The following is a 19,857-nucleotide window of genomic DNA, read 5'->3' as shown; positions in this document are numbered from 1 at the left end:
CAGGTCATCATAGCTGTTGGGAAGAGAACTGCTTACGATAGCTTAAGTGGTAAGAGAGCTCATGTGTTAAAGCCCGTGCTTGGCACACAGCAAATGCTCAGCAAATGATAGCTGCTACTTAAACCAAACCGGCATAAATAACAGACCGAACTCAAGAGCTACATGGAGAATTGTACCCACTCCAGTCTTCAGAGGAAAAGAAATTACTCAGGTCTTACAGTGCTTGTTAGCAGGATTTCAAATATCTAAGGTTATTTAAGCCTGTGACATCTTGAGGGATAGTCAACTATTGGGGTTCCCAAATGTGACCCACAGCTTCTCTGAATTTCTCTGGGTCTTACATTGCAGGAGCGAATTATAGTTCATCAAATGAGAGTGTTCAGTCCTTTAAAAAAAAAAATAGTTTTTAAACCACTGCTGCTATCTAAAGCTGGTCTCAGATTTGGGGATTGTTTCCTGAGAGGCTTCTCCACAGACATGTGTGGGCTATAGATTGACAGGTCACAGCAGGGACCACCAGGTATAGTAGACACACATTGCCAGAGACAGCATTTTGCCATGCCCAGAAAACCCTATGTGGTCCTTAATGTGCGTAACCCTCTGCTCTCCCTCACTGAATTCTGTTCCTCCCTGAGGTTCCTCTTAGATTCTAGCACATACCTTCTATAACACTTTGGATTTCCTCTGCCTGTAGTAGTCCCACAAGGCATCCCAGGAGAGACTGTACCTTAACTTTGTGTCTTCTCACTGGAACCCTCACTAGCTCTCCATCACTTTTGCCCACCTTGGTTATCTTCACAACATTTATCACCACCTGGCATTTTAGACTGATATTTATTCGCTCCTCTGGTTATTATTGTCTGTCTCCTCCAGTGACGCCTGCCTGCCCTATTCAATGTGGACGCCTGTCATTACAACTGTGCCAATGGGAAGCTCCTGGACAAAAGAATGAATCAATGATACAAGATGATGCTATGACTGATGTCACCATCTGTGTCCGCAATGCTCTGCCCAGCAAGTGCGAAACCATCTACAGGTGAAGTGTCTTACCCTGTCGCCACGGATGCAGGCGCAGTGACTTGGATGGGAGCCACACCAGTGCCTGAGCTGAGGGAATCTGTATTTACAATAAAGAACTTTACAGTTGGATTCACAGCTCCCGCCTAGGAGGAGAAAAAAAAAATCATGGAATTGATAATGACTTTTATTTTTTAAGCCTCATCATTACATAAATTTAAACTGCATTAAATGTCTGAATTGTGTCTATAGAATTATAACTATTGGACACTGTCAAACAATTTAACAGAAACAAAATGAAATAGAAATTAAAAAAAATCCTTTATGTGTTCAGGTGAAAAAATATATTCATGTGTGCATGTGTTTGTTTATAAAACATGAAGGCCCAAACACTCATATTTAAACCATGCATGTTTGTTCATAATCTGTGTGCTTTGTGCCAGCGAGGACAAATGTCTTTAAAAAAAACCAACTCTATCATTTGCCAATATGTTCTGATTCTATTGAACAAAAGGTGTTGGTGGCTTCAGTGTGAATATCACTTGAATACCATCAAAGGCTCAGTCCACCAGTACTCAGCCCAGGGCCAACTGTGCTAACTAAGCAGGTGTCACTCCACTCCAAGGCCAGGTTAACTGTGCTAGGGCTCAATAGTCAATATTATGACAGAAGTCTGTAAGCCCTTTAAAATTGTACATGTGAATCTTCTATTGACAGATTAGTTAGAAATAATAGGGATTTTAAGAGAATGTTTTATGGTGCTTTTCCCCCCTCAATTTCACTCATCAAAAAATAACATTCTCTGAAAACACATCTCCATATTTAATTTAGGCTCCTTTTTTTTTTTTTTTTTTTCCTTTTAACTTCCTCTCCTTCCTAAAATGGCAGATCTTCATAAGGCAAATTAAGTGAGTGTTGATAAAAATAAAAATTCCTTTTTTTTCCAAATCATTTACGAAAAAAAAATACGTTGTTAGCTTTTCCTGTAGACGACGCTGTGGCCGTTTTTGTTATGGTGCTGAAGAATTCCTGGCTCCCTCCTAAAGCCCTTTCCTGGCTCACGCTGCTCCACAAAGCTCCTTGATTTTAATGCACACATCGTGGATAGCAGGGAACAATCTTGAAACCCAGGATGCAACACGAACATCACAAATGTAGGACGTGCAGAACTCCCATCAGTGCCAAACCTGTAACGGAGCCACTGAAGCTCGTCACACAGTGCATCCTGTTAATTAGTAATACAATCTGATACATAACCAGGCTTTTCAACTTCAATCCGGGCTCATTCCAACTTCTACAAATGAGATGAGCTTCTGATTCAATTACAGCCGCTCTTTCCCTTCATTCAAGCATTTCCTACCCCTCCCCTACCTCTTTCAAAAGCATTTTCACCATCTTTTTCTGCTTGTCATTTCTTAGAGTTTTTGGAGAAATTACAAAACCTTAAATCACACTCTTTCCTGGGATAATAAAAATACTTTAAAATTGCCCAGATGCTGTTGACTTCAGCAAGAGAAATCACAGAAAGCTGTTGAAGAGAGACTGACAATATTTTCATTAGCGGGAAGGGATTAAATGCAACCATTCTCTTCCCTTCAAATCACAGAGCCACTATCCAGAAAGGGCACAGACCTTTGGATATGGAATCCACACCGTCTTGGGGTACTGCAGTGACTCATCGGAGTAGAAGGAATATTCAATGAGTGGGACTTCTGTGTCATTAAACTGGGCATATGCTAAAAAAGTGCCGTTTGGAGACCACCACAGCGCGGAGTAGGCACCGAAGACTTCCTCTGAAAAAAGACATAAATTGTTCTGTTACAAGAAAGCTGATAAATTGGCTTTGGCATTCAAAATATTGTTCTCATTAGCTTTAGTAATTATAGTAGAGTTCAACTAATGAACCATTTCACATTTGCTGGGATTCCAAAATCAAAGTAATACAAATGAATAAAAATAAAACCTCCAAGGATATATCTAGATTGTAAAAAATAAGTCACCCATTGGACCATTTTAGAATATTTTAGTATGCAGTATTGGATATAAGCTCTATATTTTTTTCTTTATCTTATAATCCTCTAAATTTATGCCTCAAAACATACCAAAAGTAAATTTTCACACAGGAGGCTGATTTTCCATTCTAATTTTTAAACAGTCAACATGCCAGCATACTCTCCCTGACTGAGCTGAGTTTGTACTGAGTCCACAAGGTACTGGTGGGTGGTACATACAGCTCTAGGCTATCAAACCAATATGGTGCCCAAAGTTTACTACTCTGGCCCAAAGAAGATGTGGACAGGATGGATTTAGAACGGACAGAGCTCTGCAGACCCCTACAGAGAAACACCTCTTTTCTCCAGTCTAGAAACTGAAAGCTCCCTGATTTAGCTCTCCACCTCCTACCCCCACCCCCCACCCCCGACCCCAATACATAGAGAAGAGGATAGAAGACAGGGGCAGTGGAGAGGAAGACACAGCTCTCAACTACATTGTTGGACTCCTCTTCAGTCTCTGACGGAGACAATTCCTTACTCTGATTACTACTGGACCTATCCATGGGACATTTGATCTCAGGCTTCTAAGATGCTCTGGTTGCTCTCACCAATGGGGGACTGAGGATCTATATTGCTGTGGGGTGGATCTGGAGTCACTCCAGAGACTCATGTAGTTTTTGGTCTCCAGCCTGTGGTGTGACTGTAAAGTGGTGATAAGTTAAAGAGAAGGATCCTGTTGAAAGGAACTCAGGCCATTGGGGTTGTAACCCTGAAAGAGATATTGGGGCCTCAACCCCTTCCTTTCTCTTTGTTTCCTTATGTCTGTGAGGTAAAGAAATCCTCTACAGCATGACCCTACTAAGGTATACTGTGCTGCTCCAGGCAAAGTAATATGGCCAAGTGGCCAAGGGAGCATGGACGGAGTCTCTGAAACCATAAACATCTGCTCCATTAAAACGTTTTCCTGTGCACTTTGTTACAATGAGAGAAGACAGCTAAACATACAGGTAAAATGGTGGAAAGTCCCCATCTACATCTCATGTCATGGTGTAAGTATAAATCCGAAGTATAGATTCTAGAGTCATAGGGTTTGGAAAGTATGTATGCCAATCAGGTTTTTAGATAACCTCTTTGCAAGTAGCTGGAAATGCATTCATTTTTGTTTTAAATTATGTGTTGGTGTGTATGTGTACGCATGAGTGAAGGTGACCAACGAGGCCCAAGGCCTTGCACCCTGCTAGAACTAGAGTGATAGACAGCTGTGAGCTAGCTAGTTGGTTAATTTCTTATCTTAGTAATGCCCAGCTGTTTCTAAGAACAGCTACAGGCAGAAGGAGGAGGCTTACCTGCTCCATGTTGAAGGAAATGAAAGACCCTCCATGCTGGGCTGCCTTCCACTTCAAGAACTTATAATGTCATCATCCATTTTAATCAAACAATTCTGAAAAGTGGAAACTTCTCTTTCTCTTGACATTTCTGATTGCTGTCATATGTTATCTATTAAGTTAACTTGAGTCTCACTAAGAATCAGAATTAAAGCGGGGAGCTAAACATTTTTTTTTAACTCTGAAGAAGAAATAACAAGATGAAATAAGGATGAGTCTTTCTAACAAATATGAGACATCTTGTGAATTATTTAGGACAGCCTCAAAATGCCCTTTATCTCGGCAACCAACACATGGAAGATGCTTTCCTAATACTTCCTAAATCTCTTTATCCTAAAAGACAAAATATTCCCTTTTTAAAACAGCTTTTTAGCATTGTTTTATATTAATTTTTACTATAATTTCCTAATCATTTTTGTTTTCTTTAAAAATAGGACATCACGATCCAGCCCAGAACACAAATCCTTTCTAAAACAAGTAATTTCTTCTTTTCTACTTGGCAACTGCAGACAATCTCTCTCTCTCTCTCTCTCTCTCTCTCTCTCTCTCTCTCTCTCTCTCTCTCTCTCTCTCTCTCTCTCTCTCTCAATATTGTGGAAGATTTCACATTCCTTGGAAACTTCTGGGCTAGGTAGGCCTCCTTGGAGAAACATCTGATGCTAATCTGGCTGTTCTTATGCCCTGGTTAAGCTAGAAGAGTAGCACAGAAGGGCCCTTTGTAGAAGCAAACGAAAGACAAGCAGGGCATTGTGAGACAATGGGGCCAGAGGCAGCACCAGGGACAGTTAAAGGTTCCGTATTACCTGCCGTGAGGTTTAACATAGCGCTCACAGGATGTTTACGTACACAACGTTATTTTGATTTTACTGAATGTCCCCAGTTTTTAATTAGACAATGTTGAAGTATTCTTAAAAGCTGTATAGACTTTCTGATTAAAGGTTTTGTCTCTACCTTCATAAACCCAGTCGGTTATCCCATTATATATTACATCTTCCTTTCCTGACTGTGTGATCCTCTGACTAGGTAAATCCGGTTCAATTTTAATGTATATATCACTCTCCCAGACGTATGCCTAAAAAGATAAAAAAAAAATATTGATATCAGAAATCAGGTTACAGTATGTTTTATCTCAGGGATCTTAAAATGCTTTGCAAATAAGAGGGTAACCATAGAGAGTCTGTTTAAGTAAGAACGTCATTCTTAAATTACAGGGATACAGGCCATAATCTTAAAATTAAAAAAAAAAAAGTTTTCAATGTGGTGAAACAAGGAAGCATGGAGCTATCACGGTGTGGACAGTGACATGTATGAGAAGACCTAGCCCACTGCTTTCTTGCATAGGATCATCCAGGTTTGTGTTTCTTGTTTGTAATATTAGCAGAGGGAATGTAGCTGCATTCTTGGACAAGAAAGTGCAATGGCAGAAAGACATTCCCTCTTGTTATTTCAATTCTTTTGGGCTTCTAACTAACATTCTTCTAGCACCCTGGAAAAGGAACAATATCTACAGTGATTTTGAAGAGAAACTCAAAATATGCAAGCACAACAGACCAGGGGAACTGAAGAGTCCAATAAGCATTTTCCCCTAGTGAATAAGCAACTCTGTAATAGATGTCTGGAACTTTTAATAACTCTATTTTGTTAGGCTAGTAATATTGTTTGGGGTAATGACCCCGCGTTACTAATGTACGGGCTATCACACATCTACTTTATACTACAGTCAGTGTCATCTGCCTATGAAAGACTCCAGGTGCTCTTTTTCTGACAGCAGGAGAAATATACTAACCAATTTATGACCTTCTGGTGACCATGTGATCCACTGTGTGTTGTTTGGAATCCTCTCTTCCGTGATCAGCTGTCTGGAGAAAAGATAAGAGGATACGTCATCAAAAAAAAAAAAAAAAAAAAAACTCTGCGTAGGATATCTTTGAAAATTATGTTTGAACAGTCCAGTAGTCTTGATAGGGGAAATCACTGACCTTTTTTTCAAGTCATAAATACTGTAGGAAGCTGTGTAGGAATGTCTCCATTGCTGCAAGAGAAAACAGACATCTCAGGCTTCTGGGGTTCTGATGGGGGTCTGGCCATTTGCTCAAGATAACAACAGGTGTGGTAACAGGTCAGTGCATAATTTTCAAATTTCAACATATATTATCATTCCTTAAATTCTGAGAATTTTGGAATCAAAAATATCTTTGAAATCATCTAGTAATAAGCCATGAAGAGTTTGTTCTCTTTTGTATTAGCTCCTCCAAGGTCCTTCCCTGAGTGGCAAAGTGTTGGTTTTGATACTGAGTGATATTATTTTTAGCGTAGTACAATAAGAGTGCCTGTTTAAGAAACACACACACACACACACACACACACACACACACATTTTCACATTTTACCCACATCACTTCTAAATTTTTAAGATTGCTTCTTTGGTGGTGGTCATGATGAGGAGGATTACTTAATGCTTTGTACAATAATAATGAAAACATCTAGTGTTGGGATTTTTTTAAAGCTATCTGGAATTATATTTAAAAATTAATATATGCATGTCTTGAAAAACAAAATAAATCCAAGGGAGAAAGAAGAAAAGGAAACAATATAGTAAAGACCAGGATGAACTACAAAGCATATAGTGGTGAAAATCAACATGGTCAAATGTTGGTTCCATAAGACAGTGAAAACTGCTACATAGTTAACATAACAAAGAAATAAGAAATTATTTCATCTATTAGAGATGAAAAATGAGACACAGCAACAGACTTTACAATTACTAAAAGATTGAGACTATTATGAACATTTTTTCAATAAGTCATAAAGCATAGAAACAAGGAAATTTTTCTTGAACTAGCCCCACAGCTAATAAACACATAAATCAATGAGTAAAAATAAAGAAAAATCCTATATTCAAATGATTTTATCTGCAAATTTCTTAGTATTTAAAATAACAGACATGTTTACAGAAAGAAGCATTAGTCAGAATTGACTAAACTTGGAAGCAGCTAAGATATCCTTCAATAACAGGTGAATGGATTAACAAAGTGTGACAGAGAATGTGGTAGGACACCAGTCAGTGATAAAAAGAAATAGCTATCAAGCAATCAGAAAGGTTGCATACTGAACTAATTATATGACTTCCAAAAAAAAGCAAAACTGTGAAGACAGTGGTGGTTGGCTGCAGGGAGGGAAGAACAGACAGATCACAGGGGCCTTCCCACAAGGAGACCTCTCATTTCCAGGCCTCCTCAGTGTTGGATACACGCTTGTCACAATTAACAAAGGACCCAATGTAAAACTGTAGCCTTGAGCTAATAATAATGTGTCAGTGTTGGCTCCTGTGTTGCTGCAATGGACCACCCTCAATATAGGACTGAGGAATGGAAAGTGAGGAAGTATGTAGGGACCTTTTGCTTACTTACAGCAAAACAAAGGCTGCTCCAAATATCTATCAATTTTGCAATGTATTAGAGCTATGACTTGGAAGGAACAATATCACATTCCATTTCAATAGAGTATGCAGTAACTGGGAAAAGATCCCTAAGTATTTTCATAGAATCATATGAATTAATAGAGACTTCAGAGAAATAGACTAGACTTTAGAAAACTAAGTAAAAACAGAGAGGGTAATATATGGCGTGTATGAGCACACCCTCACAGTTGGGGAAAATTGCATCTATATGTGTATATTCAATAAAATTAAAGGTACTTTTGAAAGTCCTTGTGTGTGCGTTTGCATTCTCTAATGGTTGCATGGGTAAGAAAGCAAGTCTTATTATCAGTAGATAGCTGAAGTTTAGAGCAAACAATATTGTGCAGCTTCAGAAACAAAATTTAGGTTTTGCCAATAAGGAGGAAATTGGCTACATGGTAGCAAAGCTGAGATGCAGTCAGGGCTCCTAGCCTTAGCAACTTATCACTCCTCACCCTCCTACACCCTCGTGTCAACAAGTATTTATTAAATTCCCATATCTTGTAAGTTGTACATTCCTTTCCTGGATCCAGGATTACTTCAACACGCCTCATGCTTGTTTCTTGGCAACCCCAAGCATAATAGTTCCCAAAGCCAAAAGGTGTGGTAAAGTCTAGAAATACTAAGAAAGACTGGGATCATGACAAAATCCTCATGAGGTATAAGATGAAATATGTTTATCAGTCTACTTAGTGTATAAACACTGGTGCTATGACCTACCTACTGACACTGCCTCCCACTAAAGGCCTCCTCCTAACTAAGCCGAGCACACAAGAATGTGTACTACAAAACAAAACAAAAACCACAATAAAATCTACCACGAGCTATAATGGAGGCAGGCAAGGAAAGTGAGAGAGAGAGAGAGAGAGAGAGAGAGAGAGAGAGAGAGAGAGAGAGAGAGAGAGAGAGAGAGAGAGAGAGACAGAGAGAGAGAGAGACAGAGAGAGAGAGACAGAGACAGAGACCGAGACCTCTGGGAAACAGGATTCTTGGGCTGAGTTCTTAGTGGAGGATAGCCACAGAGAGCAAGAGAAAAAGTGCAGCTAAAATAGAAGCTAAAATACAATGACAGGAAAGGTCAAGTGTAAGATTGTAAGCTCTGATGTCTCCCACCCTGAAAGCCAAAGTCTCCACTTTATAAGGATCAGACAAGCTGCTTTCGAAACTTTAGTTTTATCTTTGAGGAAAGCCAGATAACAAAAGCAACAATGGCAGGTGTGTGTGACTGTGTGTGAAGTGCTTCCAAGACCATGAAGCATTATCAGCATGTGACAGAAACCACAGCTCCATCTCCAGAGTGTGTGGCAGAGATACTGGGAGAGCATCTGTACAGATGGCAGGACACCTATTCATTCACGGAATCAGTCACTCATTAGTCTTCAGTTACAACTTAGAAATAGTGATGGAAAATGTGATGGAGCAGGATCTAACACTGGGTGGCTCTGAGTTCGAGGCCAGCCTGGTCTACAGAGTGAGTCCAAGACAGAGAAACTTTGTCTCGAAAATCAAAAAAAAAAAAAAAAAAAAAAAGAACACTGGGCGTTACATGTCTGAGAAGATGCAATAAAATTAGCTTTTTCCTTTTTTGAAGATGTTTATGAAGAAATTGATGCTATTACCCTCAAATTCTATTGGGTACTTTCAGGAGAGAAGTTGGGGGGGGGGGAGAGTGGATATAGTCCATTGTTTGCAGCTACCTAAGAGTTCAATTTTTTGCAATAAACCATGCATTCCCCTAATATACATGTCTTGAACATCTACTATGTGGTCCAGTCCTAGGGTCTAGAATACAGTGAAGACTAAAACATGGGGAAACTTGCAAGAAATATGACGGGCAATAAACAAGCAAAGAAATAGCAAAACAGCGTAAACAGTAAGAGGAAAATGAAAGAGGGCAATGTGAGAGAGTGATGAGTGTGGGATCAGAGAGAGAGAGAGAGTGTGGGATCGGCACAATGATAGAGGGCCGTACGAAAGTGACCCAAGATAGCCTGGGACGGAGCTCATAAAGACAGAAAACTGGAAGACATGGGGAAGGAAGGCTCCGGCAGAAAGAAATAACAAGTACTTTGGCTCTTGGATGGGCACAGGAGTGAGGCTTGAGAAAGAAAAAGAGCCATGTGACTCTAAAGTGACACAACAAGGAAGAGAAGTGTTGATCAAATATGCTGAGCCTGAGGCAGGGTGCTTCGGATGGCAGACCACTGAGGTCCATGCACAGAGGCTCTGCAGTGCCCTGGCTGTGCTGCTGTGTTTTGTTTTGTTTTGTTCTGTAAGGGACACCCCTGGATGGTATAGCTACCACAGGTATAACTAAACCTAAGTTAGAATGTAAAGGAAACACACAGACTACTGCCCGGAGGGGATAGGAGGGTCTAGAAAGCACAATGAAATCAGTGATGGAAACGTGCTAACATGCATCACTAGTGCTGATGTCTATGGCTAGCCAGGGAGCTGTATCTGATAGTGCATCACACCACACATGCCAATCCAGACTGAAAAGTAACCTGAGCTGGTTTTCTCATCCTGCTTATACGTTACCTCCACACATTAGCTTTTAATATTCATAACCGTTACCCACCAGTGCACAGCCCTGGTCGCTTATTAGAATAATCTACGCCTCTAGAAAATTCTGACAGTGAGTTAATGCCAACAAGTGAAACTGATTGGCAGGAAGATTAAAGCTGGGCATCAGGACTTTAAAGTTTTCCTCACGCACATTTGTTTTGGAGATTGAAACAAGAAGCACTGAATTATGCACACAAGCACACTAACCGAGAACAGATGTGTAAAAGAGATACAGACATCTGATTTGCTTAGAGCTGATGGATTTAGCTGCGTGGAAATAAAGCCCGTGCATTAGGTCCAAGGTAAACAGTACAATTGAGCGACACTGTTCTGAGGTGGCAAATGGAAGAGGGAACATTTGGTTTGGCTGGAATCCAGCAGGGTTGGTCTCTGAGATAAGGCCACTCAACATTATTTATCCCAGAGGTGGGGAAATCAAGAGTAGGAACCATTGCCTTTGTATTCTGTTTTCAGTATGTAGTATCTCTAGAGTTTCAGTCCTTCCAACCCTCTTTCAAAGTCTCTATACCCGACAACTGTTTTCAACCTCCAAAACTAAAACGTTCAGCTAAAGTGATGGTTGGCCATGAAGAGGAATGCATGATTTGATGGTAACCTTTTTAAATGCCTGAAAGACTTTATTCAGTAGGGTGACTGGGCGAGGCGGAATGTTCCTAGTAGGACCTTTGTGACTAGAGCTGAAACTCCATTCAAGACTGGCTTGAGGAAGGTTGGGCTGTAGGCTGGGGCTTTGTCCAGAGTGTCCTCTGGAAGATGGGGATGATAATATCTTTTTGTTTGTTTGTTTGTTTGTTTATTTCGTTTTTCAAGACAGGGTTTCTCTGTGTAGCCTTGGCTGTCCTGGAACTCACTCTGTAGACCAGGCTGGCCTCGAACTCACAGTGATCCACCTGTCTCAGCCTCCCGACTGCTGGGATTAAAGGTGTGTGCCACCATGCCCGGCTTGGATGATAACATCTTTAAAGCAAGCTCTTACTGAAGGTCATCTCATACACACACACACACACACACACACACACACACACACACACACACACAAATATAAACAGGCTATATATATATATACATATATATACATATGTGTGTGTATATATATATATATAGTCTGAGCAGTGGGAAGTACTGGATGAGATCACTGTGTGTAGAAGTCAGACACAAAGATACTTTAAAATTATAATCATAAACTCCTATGGTATGTTTTACTAAGCTATTCATAAGTATTCCTAATGTACTGATTATGCCTTTTAGTATTTTAAAATCATTAAAATGCATTCTTTGAACATACCCAGTAGATTTGTCATTTATAAAAGAGAACACACACTTGATGCTGACTGAGTTTTTATGTCAGTGATGTGACTAGACACCACCCTCAAACATGCCTATACCTGAAGCCAGTTAGAAGACAACACAGTCATTGGATTTTAAAATGTCGCATAAGAAGGCAGATCCTTTACCTTCACGTAGTTGTATTCTATGAGAACGAACAGTCCATCGGGCGACACTGAATAGTCACTTACAGAGTTTCCAAAGCTTTCCTGTTGGTCAAGTAGAAGAAAGAAAATTGAATGGTTCAAACGATCCTTGACCATTCTCTAGGTAGAGGGAACCCTACACATGTGGATTGTGCCTTGGAGATGCCCAGTCACAAAGAGAGAACACAGTCACCCACACAAATGACAGTCATGTGAGGTGGGCATCCATGATTGTCAGAAATCCAGAGAGGGGAGGATTAACTGAAGGGGCAGTGTTCAGGGACAGAGAGCCAGCATGGAAAAGAATGTGCATGTTTAGAGTGTTCGAGGGTTGCATGTAACCCCAATACAGCATGGCTGTGCCAACACGGTGAAAAATGGGAGGACATTACATCACAAAAACACAGGCCATGGACCACAAACTAAGGCTTTTAGTACGTGGAGGTGAAAGTAGCGTATCTACTTTGTTTATTTTTCACAAGATACGCTGGTGACACATGGCTGAGATCAGAAGGAAGAGAAGGGTGCTGTATCAGTCTGGTCTTTACAATGGAGCCATAGGCACAATAAAAATGAAAATCTGTGAGGTAGTTGGAACGAAGAGGAGGAAATGCATAGAGTGTTGCATAGCTAATGTAGGGGATGGCTGGGAAATTAAAGGAGTTTCCGGCTTAAGTGACCTGGAGGACCCAGTGATTGTTTCCAAGATTGAGATTTAAGCAAGAAAAGTATGACGGCTTGAGAGACTAGGACACTGGGGTGGGGAGAAAACTAGTGTAGTTCGGGCTGCTGAGTCTAATATGCCCAGGGATGTGTGTAGCGGCTAGCAGGCTCTTGGAAAGTGAAAATTGGATCTTGAGAGATTAGTACTGACAGATGTGTGAGAATCAATGCCACAGGAAGACAAACAGCCATGCCACAGGAGGACAAACAGCCATGCCACAGGAGGACAAACAGCCATGCCACAGGAGGACAAACAGCCATGCCACAGGAGGACAAACAGCTATGCCACAGGAGGACAAACAGCCATGCCACAGGAGGACAAACAGCCATGCCACAGGAGGACAAACAGCCATGCCACAGGAGGACAAACAGCCATGCCACGAGAGGACTTGAGGTTTTACCCAAAGGGGAGCACCCAGAGAGTGAAGAGAGGGGCCAGTGAGTGAAGACAAAGCCCGAGGACCACTTACATTCAAACACACAAGTAGAGGAGGAATCATCAAAGGAGACTAAAAGTAGCCAAGGTGGGGAGTATGTCAAGAAGGAGAGAAAGATCCACTGGGCCGTGTGCTGCAGAGTCCAACAGGATGAGAAGTGAGTCCTCATGATTGGAAAAGAAATGACAACAGTCCCCAGAATTCCATACATGAACTAAATGTGTGACTAAACATACAAAGGTACTGTTCTCCAAGAAAATGGAGCTGTTTCCGTGTTCAGCATTGAATAGCAAGATATTGTTTTCTTGTTTGTAGAGATATTCATGATCTAAAGAGAGAAAATGGCCAGATAAGTATTACAAGTTGCTATTAAACACTTCCATAAGCAAATTTAAAAAAAAAAAAAATCAAGCTCCCACAGGGCACAAAAATGTTCTATGCTGGGCAAACAAAAACCAAGAACACTGTACTAATGCCCATTCATACGTCCATCACTCATGTTATATGTTATTGAACTCTTTACAGCATATTGCAAAGAAATACTTCAGTTTCCGTTTCCTCCTGTCTTCTCCTTTGTACTCTTTTTTTTTTTTTTTTTTTTTTTTTTTTTTTTTTTTTTTTTTTGAGACAGGCTTTTTCTGTGTCGCCCTGGCTGTCCTGGAACTCACTCTGTAGCCCAGCCCAGGCTGGCCTTGAACTCAGAGATCCACCTGCCTCTGCTTCCAGAGCGCTGGGATTAAAAGTGTTTGCCACCACCATCAGGCTCTCTTTTGCACTTCGACGTAAGAATGAATGCTCTGCGTGCGTGGCGGTTTAAAAGCGAGGCTTGTATCTTCTCACTGACCAACGCCCTCTGCAAGCCAAGCTCACTAAAATGAATGCAAGCCTGACACTCCCATCCCGAGAGACAAAAGCCTTACCTGAAAACCAGCGCAAGGAGTAGGATTTGACTCGAAAAGTATTCTTTAAATAATCAGATAGTGAATAAGTTCTGCGGCTGTCAGCTGCCGCATCGTCTGTTGGTAGGAAAACAAAAAGAGGAAAAATACTCAGTAAGACAGAGTAGCTAAGTCTGGTGTAAAATAATATACCTGATCACAAAATGTTAAAATAAGCTCACAGAATGAGTGCAAAATATGTCTTGAAAGATTTTAGATTAGGTAAGTGCAGTAAGAATCCCTTTAAGTATAAAGCGAGTGTGTGTTTACTATTATAGAAGCGAGTTTCACGGAGCATGTCTAGATCAGCGGTATCAACAGAAATGTAATGAATGCATTTTTCCAGCAGCCATACTTGAAGACAAAGATAACTTAATTATAATGGCATATTGTATTTAGCACAACATGTAAAAATATTATCATTTCAGCACGTAACCAATATTGAAATGTTATTAATGAGAATTTCCATAGTGGTTTTTTGTACTAATTGTTTAAAAGCTGGTACCTAGATTTGAGTTATTGCACATTTCATTTCAACTATGTTCATTTCGAGTCAATAAGTGCATGAGGCCAGTGTCTACTCTAGGAGAGGGTGCAGGGCCAGATCCCCTTCTGCTCTGGCCTTCAGACCATTCTAAGTCTTGTTGTTCTTCAGAGACCTTTGGTACATACAGATCTTGGCTTTTATTCTTCCTTGAACTCCTGGAATCGGTGAGGCTCTACATTCGGCTAGTCAGGACCCAAATTCAAATCAGTTTTTTAAAATATAAATTTGTTTATTTTTAGTTGATTCACTTTACATCCCGATAGTAGGCCCCTCCCTCATTTTCTCCTCCTGGTCCCACCCTCCTTTCCTCTTCCTCCCTCCCCCTTCCCCTAGTCCTCAGAAGGAGGGAGCCCTCTTCCCCTACCATCTGACCTCAGCCTATCAAATCTCATCTGGACTACCTGTATCCTCTTCCTCTGTGGGTGGACATGGCCGCCCCACCAGAGGGAAATAATCAATGAATAGGCAATAGCGTCCAGGTCTGTGTTAGAAGCAGTCCCTCCTCTTCAAATCAGTTTTTTAAAATCCTCCCTACTGGACCCCAGCAGTGGTGGCACGCGTCTTTAACCCCAGCACTCAGAGGCAGAGGCAAGGGAATCTGTAAATTTCAGGCCAGCCTGGTCTACAGAGTGGTTCCAAGAGAGCCGGGATTATGCAGAGAAATCCTGTCTCAAAAAACAACAAATTGTGGTGATAGTGGTTTGTTTGTTTTGTTTTCTGTGTGCATGTGTGTGTTGCTTGAGAGAAAGCACACATGTCCCATGGAATATGAACGAAAGCAAGAATACACTTCACGTGAATTGGTCCTTTCCTTTCTCCGTACTGCAGCTGTGATCTAACTCAGGTCTTCTTGCTGGTCCCCAAAATCATTTTTTTTTATCATTTTTATTATTTCCTTCCACTTCCACATAAATGACCCTGTCGAGTCTTCCTGAGAGATGTGTTTTCTAGGTTTTGGGACTTCGAGTTCTCAATTGCTGTCCCTCCACCATACCACCAACAGAACGAACGCCTTTCAGCCTGGTGATCTTGTCCTCAAAAGCTCCCCCGCATTTCCCTGCTGCCTCCAGGAGCCTCTGAAGGTCTTTGCTCGGCACTGGCAGGCAGGCCTCCACTGTGGGATACAGGGATACAGCGTTCTTGTCACAGTCATGCCCACTGCCTGCAGATGCTGTCTCACTCGGTCCTGTGATCTGCTAGTGACCACAGGTGCCCTCTGCGGCTTTCCCACCTCTGCTCCTCAGCCTCAACCACTTCCCTGCAAAGGCTTCAACTGTCTTTCTCTGTCTCTCGCCTCCCATTCTGGCCCCTCTAATTTGCTTCTCGTAGTCTTTTGACTCTTATCACTTAATGACTTGTGCTGAAAGCTATTGTTTTAATTAAATGTATTCTTTCAAATAATGTATATATGTATACAATGCATTCTGATCGCTGTCAGCCACCTTCCCCTGGCAATTCCTATGTTTCCATACAAATTCTTTTTATTTATTTATTTATTGATTGATTGGTTTTTCGAGACAGGGTTTCTCTGTGTGGCCTTGGCTGTCCTGCCCTCGCTTTGTAGACCAGGCTGGCCTCGAACTCACAGCCATCTGCCTGCCTCTGTCTCCCGAATGCTGGGATTAAAGGCGTGTGCCATCATGCTGTGCTACAAGTTCTATTTTCGAGTTCACGTCTTTTGTTTTGCCACCCACTGAATTTAACCAGGGCCATCTAAGAGAGCATGGATAAGAAACTACCCACTGGAGGCTGGTGGGTAAACCACGGATGCATCTCTCTGTCTCTGTCTCTGTCTCTGTCTCTGTCTCTGTCTCTGTCTCTCTCTCTCTCTCTCTCTCTCTCTCTCTCTCTCTCTCTCTCTCTCTCTCTCTCTCTCTCTCTCAGAATCCATCACTAGCCAGGATGGTAGGGATCCGAGGGTTCCTCTCTCATCCATGACTGGGTGTTGACAGGTCCAGTCTTGTGCGGGTAGTTGCAGTTGTTGTCCAAGGTTGAAATAGCTGTGTCATTGTATTATGCAACCTGTCTCCTTATTTTCTGGCTGGTTCTACAATGTTCACTGGGCCTTCAGAGGGATGGCATCTATGTCATGTTAAAGGCTGGGCACTTGGTATTTTAAGTAAGAAGGAGTCCCTGCATTACCACCATGGCACAATTATTTGTTATAGGGGTAACTACCTTCTGTCTGATTCAAGACCCACTCCACAGGAGGGAATTCATGTCTGATACTGTAAACCTGGTTTAAAAACAAAACAAAACAAAAACCAACCATACCAGAGACAGTCGCAGACCTCTCTGGGTAACATATTATTGTTGTTTAGTTAAACTAAAACCTGTGGTATAGACACCAACGCCACTCTTAGCAGTCAGAACACCACCATTCTATGCAGTCTTCTCAGCCAGGCCATGTGCTTTTTAAAAAGCAGGATGGGGGGGTATTTGTTTTGCTTTAACTCTCTACAGCTGGCACAGCTCAGTTAGATGGTAGAAGGGGACACACACACACACACACACGTTTTATTACTTGATGTAAGATTCCATCACATAACTATTACACAGAAACTAAAGTGACTAGTGTCCCTGATGCCAGAAACTAATAGCAGAGAGCCTAATATCCTTCTCCACATCCTCAGTGATCTCACGTGCATGGAGACAACCACCCACAGCACCAGGCACATCGCAAGCATTCCATTAAAAGCTGTCCCTTCCATGTTCCCTTTTCACAGCCTGTGGGAAAGTAATTCTTTTATAGAAACTATTCTTTCAAACAAAGTTCTTAACAGTAGTTTTTTTTTGGCAGTACCTTGTATCTGTTCATCAAACCTTCTGTTTCTATAGATTAAATTGCTACATTTTCCTGTTAGATAAAGAGACATAGAAAATCCACTTGTTTTTCAGGTCAACCCCACGTGTCACCCTGTATGTTGTTAAGATAATGATATTTATGAGCAGAAATACAGCAAATGGGCAAAACCCATCCTTGAGTCACCTTCAAACAAGAAGTTAAGCATTGTACTGCCAAAACAGCAGAAAGGAACAACCTAACTGTTTGTGCCCATCCAGCTATTCTTTCTTACATCAAATCATGAAGAAGCAAGTTTTAGGCTGGGCAGTAGTGGCGCACGCCTTTAATCCCAGCACTCGGGAGGCAGAAGCAGGCAGATCGTTGTGAATTCGAGGCCAGCCTGGTCTATAAAGCAAGTCCTGGACAGCCAAGGCTACACAGAGAAACCCTGTCTTGAAAAACAAAAAGAAAAACAAACAAAGAAACAAAAAGTGCTACTATTCTACCAACCACACAAAAGAGTCCCAAACAGTCCCAAATCAGTAGCATTTACCATCTGAGTCTCTTCTGGCCTAGAGCTGGTATTTACCCATAAGAGGGAAGGAAACGCATATATGTACACATATACGTGGATATATAACGAAAGAGGCACCACCACAGAACACACATCATTGGTTTTTGGTTTTGTAAGAAGGGAAACGGAAATGGATGGACACCGATAATAGGTCACACAATTCTGTTTTATTTAAATGATGTTTTATGGAACTTTGCTTCCCTTGGTTTTCTTGTTTAAAATAGTAAAAATTTAATTAATAACTTATTGATTAATTAAGCAATTAATATTTTAAAGTAATGATTGAGTCCAAGTTCCCTTGAGGTCACCTTGTATCCAGCGGGCTGGTATTGGATGGGCGCCGCCTTCCCCACTGAACGCTTACCTTTTAGCACTGCTTGGGCACTGGCACTGTTCAGTTCATTCTCTCATCAGTCCATAGCTTTCTAAGCCCCTCCTCTGTGCCTCACTCAGGCTTCCTTCTGCTCCTGGTATTCCTTGTGAGTCTTGTGATGGAGGAGGATGGCTCACTGCCGCCATGGCCCTGCAGGGCCCACACCTGCCTCGCCTTGTGTTAGGTTCGTCTAAGTGCTCAGCAAGCCAAATGCAAACCAGTTTCTATATATTCACAAACACTTGCAGAGCCTGGCCACACTGGAGCAGAACCACACATGATGTGTGTGTGTGTGTGTGTGTGTGTGTGTGTGTGTGTGTAGTATGTGTGTGTGCTGGTTTGCTTTTCTGTTTTTGTATTTTTAGGTTTTGATTTTTTGTTGTTGTTGTTGTTGGGTTTTGTCCTTTTGTCTTGCCATGTGATAAGCAGGACACATTGGAAGACAGTTTGGAAACATCTAGATAAGCGAGTTCTGTGAAACGTGAGTGCCAAGTCCAGGTTTTGACCTTTATCAACTTCCCAGTTTGCTGCCAAGGTACAACCTCTCCTGTCAAACTCATACAGGCTGCGCTGCTGTTCGTGTTTCTCCTTCCTCCTGTCCTTGCTCCCTGACAGGGCACGGCACGGCTGCAGCAACAGATGAAGGTCCTTGGCTGCTCCTGTGGTTTCCGTGGTGCGACCTGGGACATGCCGTTCACTTGACTTATTGGTTCAAAGCATTGTGCCAGCCAAGGAAAGCAGTTAATCATATGTTATTCATCGGCTCATAAAGAAATGCAATCCTCTTTAATTTGGAATTTTAGGATGAGAGTAGCTGTATTCTGCCTTACTCCTTTGGCTCGAACAACTAGGATCAACCGTGCGAAAATGCCATTTGTCAGTCATAAAAATCAGAATAGCAGCATTTAAAGTGGATCAGACTAATAATAAATTCTCCCTAAAGGTTGAGTATAAGGAATCCTATCTTCAGGATCAGAATTACATCTAGATCAATAGTGATCCCAGAATGATAAAATCCAGGTAAGGGAGACTATGGTTTTGCAGAGCAGCCTTGATTTTGGCCGATGTCACCTAATGTGTAAAGTGTTACATTTTAATTTATTATGCTCATTCGTCATTAATCTTTTAACTCTTCAAGCTTGGATTTGTAAAAATTTCGACTTGCAAAGATAAATTGTTTTGGAAATTAAATATTCAATGAAATACCTTTAAAAAGAAATATGCTTCTTACAGCTCATAAATGTATAAAGTTGTTTTAAAAAAAAAAAACAGGGAAAAGAGGTAGCTGGTTATAGTTTGTGGGTGCCATATGGCAACCAGTCAACATTCCACACTAATGTTTGCTTCTATGATGAGCACAAAGAAATAAAACAGGTGTTACTTTAGAATTCACTCTTGTAAAATAACAGTCTTGACAGACAAAGGGAAATTTTTCCATTAAAAAAAAAAACAAAGCAATTAATGGACAGGCCTCTCAGACCTTAGGACTGAACCACACAGCCACCTCCCATCTCTACTGAGCCATTGCACAAGAAGAATAGAGTAGTGGGTGGTTTTGAAAGC

The 19,857-nt window shown here is 41.3% G+C and overlaps 1 protein-coding gene across 1 annotated transcript in view; it reads right to left on the bottom strand.

Annotated features, from left to right (window-relative positions):
• Dpp4 (dipeptidyl peptidase 4) overlaps positions 1–19,857 on the bottom strand; it is a 79,012-nt gene that overhangs the window by 38,042 nt on the left and 21,113 nt on the right. Inside the window, exons 3-10 of the mRNA XM_051166683.1 lie at positions 13,998–14,093; positions 13,314–13,405; positions 11,900–11,980; positions 6,376–6,428; positions 6,183–6,255; positions 5,348–5,468; positions 2,650–2,810; positions 1,051–1,163 (exon numbers count right to left, since the gene is read on the bottom strand). Of these exons, the coding sequence (XP_051022640.1) occupies positions 1,051–1,163; positions 2,650–2,810; positions 5,348–5,468; positions 6,183–6,255; positions 6,376–6,428; positions 11,900–11,980; positions 13,314–13,405; positions 13,998–14,093 (790 nt within the window). The remainder of the gene's footprint in view (positions 1–1,050; positions 1,164–2,649; positions 2,811–5,347; positions 5,469–6,182; positions 6,256–6,375; positions 6,429–11,899; positions 11,981–13,313; positions 13,406–13,997; positions 14,094–19,857) is intronic.

The sequence above is a fragment of the Acomys russatus genome, chromosome 24 (genome assembly GCF_903995435.1).
Source record: "Acomys russatus chromosome 24, mAcoRus1.1, whole genome shotgun sequence".
NCBI lineage: Eukaryota > Metazoa > Chordata > Mammalia > Rodentia > Muridae > Acomys > Acomys russatus.
The sequence above is the reverse complement of the archived record's forward strand: the minus strand, read 5'-3'. Positions and strand labels throughout refer to the sequence as shown.